This window comes from Xenopus tropicalis, chromosome 7 (assembly GCF_000004195.4).
Source record: "Xenopus tropicalis strain Nigerian chromosome 7, UCB_Xtro_10.0, whole genome shotgun sequence".
Taxonomy (NCBI): Eukaryota; Metazoa; Chordata; class Amphibia; order Anura; family Pipidae; genus Xenopus; species Xenopus tropicalis.
In genome coordinates, this window is record NC_030683.2 from 112,834,819 (window position 1) to 112,846,999 (window position 12,181).

At 36.5% G+C, this 12,181-nt stretch overlaps 3 protein-coding genes across 6 annotated transcripts in view; 2 read left to right on the plus strand and 1 right to left on the minus strand.

Annotated features, from left to right (window-relative positions):
- flt3lg (fms related receptor tyrosine kinase 3 ligand) overlaps positions 1-5,358 on the plus strand; it is a 43,435-nt gene extending 38,077 nt beyond the window's left edge. For all 3 annotated transcript variants that reach the window (XM_018095517.2, XM_012967488.2, XM_031905551.1), the window contains 3 exons: positions 301-467; positions 2,577-2,645; positions 4,160-5,358. In XM_018095517.2, the coding sequence (XP_017951006.1) occupies positions 301-467; positions 2,577-2,645; positions 4,160-4,171 (248 nt within the window). In that variant the 3' untranslated portion in view covers positions 4,172-5,358. The remainder of the gene's footprint in view (positions 1-300; positions 468-2,576; positions 2,646-4,159) is intronic.
- pih1d1 (PIH1 domain containing 1) overlaps positions 1-12,181 on the minus strand; it is a 506,577-nt gene that overhangs the window by 141,163 nt on the left and 353,233 nt on the right. The gene's annotated exons all lie outside the window — the stretch shown is intronic.
- LOC100496635 (excitatory amino acid transporter 2) overlaps positions 9,650-12,181 on the plus strand; it is a 55,064-nt gene continuing 52,532 nt past the window's right edge. The window contains exon 1 of the mRNA XM_018095739.2: positions 9,650-9,886. The gene's annotated coding sequence lies outside the window, so the exon portion shown is untranslated. The remainder of the gene's footprint in view (positions 9,887-12,181) is intronic.

Genomic DNA, 12,181 nt, shown 5'->3' on the forward strand with positions numbered 1-12,181 from the left:
CATTGCTGTACCATTTGTGTAATCTTATACTTTACAGTGGAGGGTACATCATTTCTTATATAAACAATGTTGGTGATATCACGTTAGCCCAATGATCATTCTGCAGTCCTCCTGCTGTTGTGGGACAATAACCAGCATCCCTGAGAAGCTATATATATATATATATATATATATATATATATATATATATATATATATATATGGCTGTATTTAAGGATATATTTTGTGTTGCATTGTGAGATACCCAAGCCAGTTCCCAAATCTAACAAATGAAACTGAAATCTTTATATTTTGCTACAGACACCTCTGTTAATAATACAGTGCAGCACCAAAGACATAATGGCACTAAAGATTGTAAACAGCCTGAAAAAGAGCAGAACTCCAGAGTACATACCATTGCTATCCCCATCGCCGTAGGTTTGGTCATCGTACTTCTTGTTGTAGTGGTCTTTGTACAGCGGCAACTGGTAAGATTCATATTATTCTAGTTTAAAATGGGTTTCTACTAAGCTAAAATCTGTACCATTTGTGTGTGTACTGGGGGGATGTAGAAAATAACATTATGACAAATAAGGTGCATTACAAGAACATTAAGCCCCAGTTAAATTAATTTGGATCTGTGTAGCACCAGTTGAAGGTCTTTATAAAGAATAAAAGTTCATTTTGGAAACTTTTTTGCCCGGTTTTATAATCGTGATAATCGTAAATTATTATAGTGACCATTTTAATTATATACTCTACAGAAGAACTTCCCTGAGCATATATGTTATCAGTTGTTTTTAGCTGATGTTCAAAAAATGAATTTGCCAAAGGGTTCTCCATTCAGAAGCCATTCTACCCTTCACCCTAGGTGCAAAACTATGCAGACTCTGCGACTGCTGGGTGGACCCATGTGGTATAGGTGCCCCAGTGGGCCACTTACTGATAAGTACTGTGCACCAGAAACATTTTACCAGGGGTGTGTAGACTTTTTATATCCACTGTATATATATATATATATATATACAAGAACAAACAGGAGCACACCCTTCAAGCAAATGCCCTCGGTGCTGGTCAAAAAATTCAATAGACAGACAGAGTACCGCACACATAGGGACTTTATGAAAAAACAAAAAGGGTTTATTGAAAAAGATCCGACGTTTCGAGCACCAAACTGTGCTCTTCCTCAGGGACAAACCAAAAGACAAAATACATACATACCCCTTAAATACCCTAGTGTACAAAAACGGCGCCAAAATGTGCAAGCTGTCGCCATAGTAACCCATATAAACAAATAGCATGTAGCAATACTCAAAGTGAAAAACACAAGTGAACAATCAAATGGACATAGTTAAATATAAAACTAGTTACTAGAAGAAAAAGCAGACAGAAGGGAATGATACAAATAAGATACATGTGGCCGATGTTCACAGTGAAAGTATCGAGTTAAATAGGATACAAAGTTGCAGAACGGTGAAGTAAGAAAGTTATCAGAGAAAGATCGCTGTTGAGCAAAGGAGTTAATGCCGTCCAACACACTATCGTTATCTCAGTGGTTTGAGACGTCATCATTTTTCATAAAGTCCCTATGTGTGCGGTACTCTGTCTGTCTATATATATATGTATATATATATATATGTGTGTATATATCTATAAATATTGCCCTTTTACATTTTCCCCTTGAGCGCCATTTAGTGATGGGATGTGCGCACCCTCAGAGATCAGCTGACAGGAAATAATGCAGCTCTAACTGTAACAGGAAGTAGTGTGGAAGCAAAAGACAGAACTCTGCCCATTAATTGGCTGATGGGGCCTAGCATGTATGTGTGCCTTGGCTTGTTTGTGTGCACTGTGAATCCCATGATCCCAGGGGGCGGCCCTTAGTACTTAAAATGGCAATTTTATATTTAGTAGTACCCAATGGCACCTACTACAAAAAAAGTATATTTTTATGAAAATGGTTTATTTAGATCTTTACATATGAGCTGTTTTATGCAATATATTTTTATGCAGACCTTCATTGTTTGGAGTATAGTTTTCCTTTAACTTGGAAAACCCTCCCGACCCTGAACAGACCCAGCTCAGTGCCAAACCTTTATCCTCCTACATGTGCATTGTACTAATAAACGCTAATCAGAATAATAATTGGAACATTTTTAAAGCTTGGGTAAAAAGCCAATATATAATTACACAAGGGGGTCATTAAATGATGATAGCATCCCTTCAACAGGGGCAGTTATTTCAGTAGGACAGTAAACCAAAGTAAACAAGCTGCAAATAGTATTGGCTGGTAAATGCAGGAAATGTGCTCCAGTGCAGTAACCCATAGCAACCAATAAAACATTTGTTTATATTTTGTTCCACCCGCTGCTGGCAGATTAGAGCAAGGAGAGCAATGATGCATTTTACAGTAAATATTTTTCATATTTTTTTCCTGCTGAATAGAAAAGTGTTCCTGTGCTAAGACAAGCTTTATTCCTGCTGAAGCTATTACTAAAATATATATTCTTCATTTAACCTTTAGTGCTGTTTCTGGGCATAAATACAAACTTATCCTTTTGGTTAAATTGTTTCTCATTTTTACTCATTTGTTCTAGTGCTGCAATAAAATCACTGATCAAAGAACAGAAGAATCAAGAGAGGGGCAAAGGGTATCATCTTGTAAAGTAAGCCTCATTTACTAACGCGGGGTGTATTTGCCCTAGTGCAGGAACCTATAGCAATCATTGGGGGATTCACTTTCATTATTCTGCCTGCAGCAGGCTGATAGAAGTTAATTGCTGACCGGATATAGGATATTTATTGCCCCGTCATGCATCATCAAACCACATTTCTAGCAATTCTAGTGACACCATAGGGGTCATTTATGACCTCCTGGGCAGTGTGCCTGTTTTTTGCTCTTGCTAAGGGGCCTCTGTGCTCTCTACTTCAGGTTGCTCTTTAAAGGGGAACTCTAAACAAACAAAATCTAGACTTTTTCAAAAGTAAACATAATTTCAAGCATTATACATCAATTAAAAAATATTCAGCCTTTTCATGATGTAATGTAATAATATGGTTTGGAACAGTTCCCTAAGCCCCACCCCCTGTTCCCCTGCTGATCTGGCTGACTACTTTGTGACTCAAATAAAATGTAACCGTAGTCACCTGTCCTCAGCCTGCCTTCAGCCTGCATCCTCTCAATCCCACAATTCCCTGCACACGTGATGTCAATAAGGAAAGGAACATAAATGCCATTGCATTGTGGGTTATGTAGTTCCTGCATGCTGTCCGTAAGCTGTGGAGAAGTTGTTACAATCAATAACATCAATGTTTTAGTCCCTCCTCTCCTGCCAGGATTTTAAATGATGCAGAAATCTCTTTCTGCATCATAGTGCCAAGAACTGTTTTGCAGCTGGATTTCAGCATATAAAAATGCTATTTAGTGGCTGACCTGCAAATTTAATGTGGTGCAAGGAGCAGAGTGCAGCATTTTTTGGGGTGCAAGTACTTGTTAGATAATCACTAAGGGGCGTGCTCTAGCTCCACATATTGCTCTAGTTCTTGCATCCTGGGCAAAAATACATGAACCCTTATATAGTTTATCCAGTGCCAATAACTCAAGCATGTCCATTTTACAATTCTATCTTCTGTTTAAAATACAGGTATGGGATCCGTTATCGAGAAACCTGCTATCCAGAAAGCGCCGAATTACGGGAAGACCATCTCCCATAGACTCAATTATAATCAAATAATTCACATTTTTAATAATGATTTCCTTTTTTTCTCTAATAATAAAACAGAACAACTAAGAATTAATCCTTATTGGAGGGAAAACAATCCTATTGGGTTTAATTAATTTTAAATTATTTTTAGTAGAATAAAATATGGAGACTATGGAGAGTATGGAGATCAAAATAACACAAAGACCCCTTATACGGAAACCCCCAGGTTCCGAGCATTCTGGGTAACAGGTGTCATACCTGTACGTATTTCGATAGCTTCTATTTTTCCCTTTATATAAACTTGCAGAGAGTCACCCAGTAAAAGAGATGGCAGCCAGACAACATGTGAATTTGATACAGTTCTTGGCAGGAGAGGGAATTATAATTGCCGCACCAACAAGCAGTGATCAGAATGCTGTCATTTCTTTTCAAGTTGATATTATAATATTATTTATACTTTCTGTTATCCTCCTTAGGGTCTTGAATAAATACAGAGGGATTATCCTTGTGATGTGACTTTCAACCTGTTGCCTAGTCGGGATATGAAGATAATTGTGGCCTATGGTACCCTTTACTGGCAACGTCTGATACTGCAACGTGATTTTATATCATTAGGACCAATAATGGAAACTGTTTAACAATACACTCATTAATAGACTACTCAACATTAACAGAACCGAGCATGAGAAATTGACTGATAATGGACTGATAAAGGACAGAAGAGCTACTGTATAATAATTCAGTTAAAAAAAGATTAATATACATGATTTTATTTTCATGAGTCCGAAAATGTGCAGTGTTTGTGAGTTGTTAACATAAAGATAAGACTGACCATCATGGCTGCAAGTTGTACATGTCTGTCGGCACTTTTAGAACTGTTGTTTGCCGGCTCTAGGGCTTTTGTCTTTATCCCGATGTGAGGAGTAAGCTGAGACCTGGTGTTCTAGGCAACCATAAAGAATCGGCCGTGGTGGCTATCCTTGGAGAAATAACATATGTACAAGTGTTACCATATTTCATCAGTATTCATTAAATAAAAAAGCAATGCGAGGTATTGGCAATGCACTTCTGGAAATGTCTTTACCCCAGGGATGGATCAGTTTCTCAACCAATCTCCTCATCTGTACCATAAATGGATCTATTACCATTCTCTTTTTATGGCTTTGCAGCTGCAGTAACTCCAATTGTTCGAGAGCTCCTCCAATCTAACAGCTTACAGACCCACAATGCATTGCACTGTGAAGTTCCTTTTCTTATTGACATTGTGTGAGGACAGTCGACTACTGTTACATTTTGGGTCTCAAAGTAGTCAGCCAGATCCACTGGGGAACAGGGGGCGGGGCTTAGGGAACTATTCCAAACCATATTATTACATTAAAAATCATAGAAAGGCTGCATATTTTTTAATTAATGTATATTGCAAAGCTGTTCGAAATTATGTTTACTTGTTCAAAAGCTTAAGTTGTTTTTGGGTAGAGTTCCCTTTTACAATGGAAATTAGGTAATATATTATTCTGAATTATTGGCAAACACAAAGACACTTTGGTGCCAAATGCAATGTGTACCCGTGATGCTCAATGCTATGGTAATTGACTTACTGCACTGGTCCAACTAGAAAATGCTGTTATCATTAATGACAAATGTCATTGTAAATACAATATTTAATCCAGTTGTCTCCAGGTGAATGTTCATTGACACCCAAGCTACCCTACATAGAAAACTATAATTAAAAAATGATAAATCACATGACACTCATGATACCTTCAGTGCCCTTAGGTGGAAGGGAGAGAAAGCTTCTTGGCTGGATAGAGCTCAAAGGCCATATGTGTCAAATCTTCCTTAGAATTATATTCTATATATAGTTTACATTACTGGTAGGCAGGAAAGAACCTTTACCATAGTATGGTATCAGAAAGTTCAATAGATATTGCATAGTCCATCCATAATCTTATTACTCATCATTTATACAGATATATACAAATGGGGTAGATTTTAATGATGCACAAAATGAGACTCTTCCTTGTAGTTATTGCCCTTGCAATGCATATACAGGTATAGGACCTGTTATCCAGAATGCTCGGGACCAAGGGTATTCCGGATAAGGGGTCTTTCCGTAATTTGGATCTCCATACCTTAAGTCTATTAAAAGATGAATAAAACATTAATTAAACCCAATAGGATTGTTTTGTATCCAATGAGGATTATTTATATTTTAGTTGGGATCAATTACAAGGTACTGTTTTATTATTACAGAGAAAAAGGAAATCAGTTTTAAAATTCTGAATATTTGATTATAATGGAGTCTATGGGGGACAGGCTTTCCATAATTCGGAGCTTTCTGGATAATGGGTTTCCGGATAAGGGATCGCGGGTATCATAGTTTGTAGCAATTAGGTAGTCCTACGTGGACTGGCAGCCTGCAGGGGGCTCTCTTTGGCAGTACACATCGCCTCCAAAACTCGCCTCCAAGTCAGGAATTTGAGGCCACTGCATGCAACATCTATGGGTGGGGGTGAGCATGTAGGAAGCTAATATATAGTTTATGCCAATGCTAATAGTTATGTTGTAGCAATAAACTTGGTTGACACAAAAGGAATAAAGGAAAAAGGAAGCGGAAGGAGGAGGCCATCTGGCAGTATTAGTGATAGGGAGAGAAGTATTGTGCCACGGGGGGAGATTAAGCCTGGACTCCATTGCATGCTGACCCAGAGTGGGGCCCACAAGTTGTATGCAAGTTGTTGAGGAAATAAATCAATGACCCAGCCTTCCATACATTCTTTGTGTGAACCTTTCAAGGAATTTGTTCCTCATGAGCCACTGGTTGGGTATCACTGTTTTAGCGGATGGCAGTGCTAGACAAGATGGAGGAATAGGATGGAGACACAATAAGCTGATTTAAACCTTAGAGGGAAGCGATATATCTACCAGAATGTTCGATGTTACACATCAAATAAGGTGAATGGCACAGGCTGTGTGTGAGTCACTACTAGGGAAAAGGGGAGTGGCTGGGGGTAAGCTCTCTGCCCAGGAAATAGGAAGTAGGTGAGAGAGTTGCTTGTGCAGGGGGATTTGAAATTCCGGAGAAGCAACACAGAGCTTAGAGTTATATTTGTATGTGAATAAAATGGAATAAAGATGGATTTCTGTTCCTTACTTAGAGAATGTATTGCGAATTCAGTGAATTCCCACACTATATATAAACAAAGGTTAATAGCCAGTGTATATCATTTTCTCTATGGCAGCGAGATATGGGGCCAGACTCAACTAGATGAGAAAGACTCCTCTCCTTATCCGATTCCAGATTTTCCTACAGATGCAGTTCAGTGAGAAAAACGTACTCTATGGGGCTGATTTACTTACCCACGAACGGGTCGAAATGAGTCCGATTGCGTTTTTTTCGTAATGATCGGTATTTTGCGATTTTTTCGTATGTTTTGCGATTTTTTCGTATGTTTTGCGATTTTTTCGGATTCTTTACGAATTTTTCGTTACCAATACGATTTTTGCGTAAAAACGCGAGTTTTTCGTATCCATTACGAAAGTTGCGTAAAAAATTGCGCTTTTTTCGTAGCGTTAAAACTTACGCGAAAAGTTGCGCATTTTTCGTAGCGTTAAAACTTAAAAGGTGCAAAGTTTCGCGTAAGTTTTAACGCTACGAAAAATGCGCAACTTTTCGCGTAAGTTTTAACGCTACGAAAAAAGCGCAATTTTTTACGCAACTTTCGTAATGGATACGAAAAACTCGCGTTTTTACGCAAAAATCGTATTGGTTAACGAAAAATTCGTAAAGAATCCGAAAAAATCGCAAAATATACGAAAAAATCGCAAAACATACGAAAAAATCGCAAAATGTTCGTTTTCAAGTCGGAACTTTTCCAATTCGGGTCGGATTCGTGGGTTAGTAAATCAGCCCCATTATCTCATGTTTATCACATAAAACTACTATGGGAAAAACTGGACCTGAATTAGGAGAGAATTGTTTTTCTCCTCAAATTGAATCTCACCCATAAGTTTTCACGGAAAACCATAAAATTATGTTTTCTCATGGATTTGAGTCTGACCTATGGGAATGGCTGATCTTTTAAAACAACAGAAGTCATTGTAGATTTTCGCTTAAGGCATGTCTTGGCAGTAAAAAAGACAAATGTAATAGCTATAAGGACCTCTTGAGGATTACTGACCTGTTGTAAATATTTTTTTAAATTCAAAGCAGGAAAGGGAAGTGGCAAAGTCTTCCTAGACCTTCAGCTGGAATTATTTCCCATCCACTATTGAAAAGGACTACAGTAGTGGAAACAAGCCCTGGCCAAAATGAATAACATCCATAAACATAGTTTTTTTGTGGTTTCTTTTCTTTTTTTTTTTGTTGTCTGCTATTGCCTCGTGAGTGGGAGAGCCTTTCGGTAGCAACCGGTCCCATGAAGGCTAATGGAGTTATGTACTAAATGTCATTAAGAGCAATTTGAATTTCAACCTTTTTGTAAATGAGCCCTTTATTAATAACATTTTTAATTATTGATTGCAATGCTTCAGTATAATTAATGTGAAGTCATTTCTGCTCACACTCTAATAAGAAACAGTGGGTTTACTGTGTCACAGAATGCTCAAGGGGGCAGTTAACGGTTGCATTGTGTTATTGCTTTAAGATCAAAGTTATCCACCAAAGGGGAAGAAACAGGAAATATAAGGAATAGCAAAATATGAGAAAACACACTTAAACAGATGTGTTAGAAGGAAACAGGAAATGACTGCAGCAAAATATATCACTTTGCCTCAAATCATAGACCTTTATTAAGCTGACACAAGGGTCAAACACAAATACAGGCAATTGTATTATTTAACTTACAGAATAGACAGTACTCAGGGGAGCCTACTTCATGTTTATGTTTTCCAAGACTTAAATACATTTTTGTTTGCCTTCTATTAACCAAGACAAATCCGTCTTTTGTGGAATGGAGACCTCTCAATGGGGCCTCAACGCAGTTCACCATAGTTCACCTGAGGAAAAGTGAATAGAGTTGTGGAGTTCTTCTGTTGGCTGTCTCTTTCCCCTTGAATAAATATTCCCTACTGACTTTATATTCATTCATTAATGTAATGATCTTTATATAATTTTTTTGCAGATTTACTTTACAATATTGTTATTCTACGTTTGTAGATTGTCAAAGCTAATTATGTCTTTTAGTACCATGTTGTGATAGTGACTGTTATCCATTTGCAACGTCTTTATATATGACACTCAGGAGAGAGAGATAGCCTGCGCAGAACTAACGCTGACTGCGTAAAACAAATGAAAATAACATTTTTCCATTCATTTTCAACACGGAATCTGGCATAGGTGGCAGAATATTTCATTTGTTTTTCCATTTTTTTTAAAAAGTTAATCCTAAATATTGAAAATGTGAAAACCGTGACAAATGAAAGCATAAAAAACAGTGAAAACCTCCAAAAACACAAAGCAAAGAAAAGTCTTCCAGTTGTAAAGAAGCAACTGCCATTGGCTTCTACATGATCTTGACGTATTTTTTCTTTGGATTCAAATCATGAAGAAAAACATTAGCAAATACTAATTAGTATAGTGATAAATATTAGTTACTGTCATGAAGAGAAATCAGTTTTTAAAATATATTTGCTTTTTTTCTTATATTTTTTTTTCCATTATTTCAATTGTAATAAAGAGTGAAGGTTAAATAAAATGAAAATGCGGTATTTCCTAGAATTACAGGGTTAAGTCTCAGCAAAGCCTTTTGACTCTTGGAGACGATAGAGAGACCCTCTATACCCTATATAGAGGGTTTTAATTATTATTGAGCATTGAGGTTTAATTTCATTTTTTTCTATAAATTAACATCTATACTTGTAGCAATGTAGTGATTGTAGTGTAAAACGAGTGTGGAGTGGGTAGGAAGAGAGCTAAAAGTAATGGGGTCATACACTTGATAGCATGGCATCACTACTTGAAGCATTTTAATCCCCTAACGGGATTCCCTTCAGAATAACTACAGTCATTCACATTGCCTGCCTCCTCTTCAGACGGATGAAGGCTGGAGATGCTGGAGCATCCAATGCCAGTCCAGATGTGATTGTGATTTGATTCGGCCTCAACTGAGTTTTATCCATTTATTTATTCTCTTATTATTTCTGGACTTGGTATTTGCCACTTGGCCGCTATCATCAACGCTGGACTGGGCTGCCCATTCAAGGTATTGTAACAAAAAACAAATTAAAAATGGTGGATTCTTCTCACTAGAGACTACAGTGTGGCTATAGATATTCACCAATACCAAAAACCATGACCCATATATATATACTTTTATTATTATTACTATTATTAATATTATCATTATAGCTCATCCAAGTGCAAAGCAATTTCTGTACAAAAATACAATACTTAGAGCTGCTGTACAGGAAGAATTTACTCTCTGCAAATCCCAGCATTCCAATAACCACCTAACGTTGCTCTTCACATCAGCAAACCCCCACTAGAGAATTATTTTCTGAGTGGGGCAAAATTAGAAGTAATTATCCTGTTTGATTCTCATAGTTGAGGGTGAACTCTGCATTAAGTTGTCCCATCTATATCTGTTTGCTTGCCTATAAAATGTATTGATCTGTGAGCTAATTGGTTCAGGGCCTATGCATCCACTTATGCCATGTAAATAACTGTTAATTGGGTGTATCGGAATTAAAAAAGATTAAAAGGGATGTACATTTTATGTTAATCCCAGCACTCGTAGATGGTAATTCAGCACTCAATTGCAGCAATCCCCTACATAAAAATAACGTTGAGAGCCAATATCTTAGATTTGGTGTAAATCTGGGAGAGGAGTGGGTTCTTTATATATTTCTATACCCACAACAAATGAATGAAAATTAAATATTGAATAATGAAAAATGTATATTATTCTTCATGAAACGAAAGTCACTAAATATGTATTGTACCAATTCCTTCTATCAAATACTTGCTAGCTCCAGCTGTGCTCTGCCCCCCAAGCACTGTATCTCTCACTTCAGTAGTGTATTTCTTTTAAGTCATATGTCGGTTCTTCTATAACTGTTTATCCAGTAATCGTTATGTCTTCTTTTATTCTCACCCATGGGGAAAATATTGGGAAAACATTAAGTCGATTCATGTTTTTCTAATTTTTCAATTTTTTTTTCAAGATCTTTGATTCATTAAAAATAAATATAATATATATTGTACAGGTATCAGACCTGTTATCTGGAAACCTGTTATCCAGAATGCTCCGAATTACGGAAATGCCATCTCCCAAAGACTACACTTTAATCAAATAATTCAAATTTTAGAAAAAGTTTCATTTTCTCTGTAATAATAAAACCGTACGTGTACTTGATCCCAACTAAGATATAATTACCCCTTATTGGGGGCAGAACAGCCCTATTGGGTTTATTTCATGGTTAAATGATTCCCTTTTCTCAGTAATAATAAAACAGTACCTGTACTTGATCCCAACTAAGATATAATTACCCCTTATTGGGGCAGAACAGCCCTATTGGGTTTATTTAATGGTTAAATGATTCCCTTTTCTCTGTAATAATAAAACAGTACCTGTACTTGATCCCAACTAAGATATAATTACCCCTTATTGGGGGCAGAACAGCCCTATTGGGTTTATTTAATGGTTAAATGATTCCCTTTTCTCTGTAATAATAAAACAGTACCTGTACTTGATCCCAACTAAGATATAATTACCCCTTATTGGGGGCAGAACAGTCCTATTGGGTTTATTTCATGGTTAAATGATTCCCTTTTCTCTGTAATAATAAAACAGTACCTGTACTTGATCCCAACTAAGATATAATTACCCCAGTACCTGTTATACGAGGTATCTGAAGTGAGGAGCATACACTGAAATTTGCACTTATTTATATTTGTAAAAACTGTTTTATTATTACAGAGAAAAGGGAATCATTTAACCATTAAATAAACCCAATAGGGCTGTTCTGCCCCCAATAAGGATTAATTATATCTTAGTTGGGATCAAGTACAGGTACTGTTTTATTATTACAAAGAAAAATAAATAATTTTTAAAAATTAGAATTATTTGCTTATAATGAAGTCTATTGGAGATGGCCTTTCTGTAATCCGGAACTTTTTGGATAACAGGTTTCCGGATAACAGATCCCATACCTGTATCAACATTAAAGAAGCATAACATTATAAACCCTCATTATTGATGGCTACAGAAAAAGTGTCCTTGGTGAGATACCGTAAACGTTCTTTACAATTTTTACCATGTAACATAATTTTTTTTCAAGTAACAGTAAATTACTGGAAAATGTACTTTTAAGGACATGGATTGTATGTTTGTTTTTTAGTATGATCAGTAGGACTGATAAAATTATAAAACAAAAGAATAAAGTTTTTAAATGTAATTTTCACTGGTGTTTTAGAAAAGGAATTACCTATTACTACAATGGCCAACAACTTTTACCCTATTTACTGTCGGACGGGGCTGTGTAATGTACAGTATTCA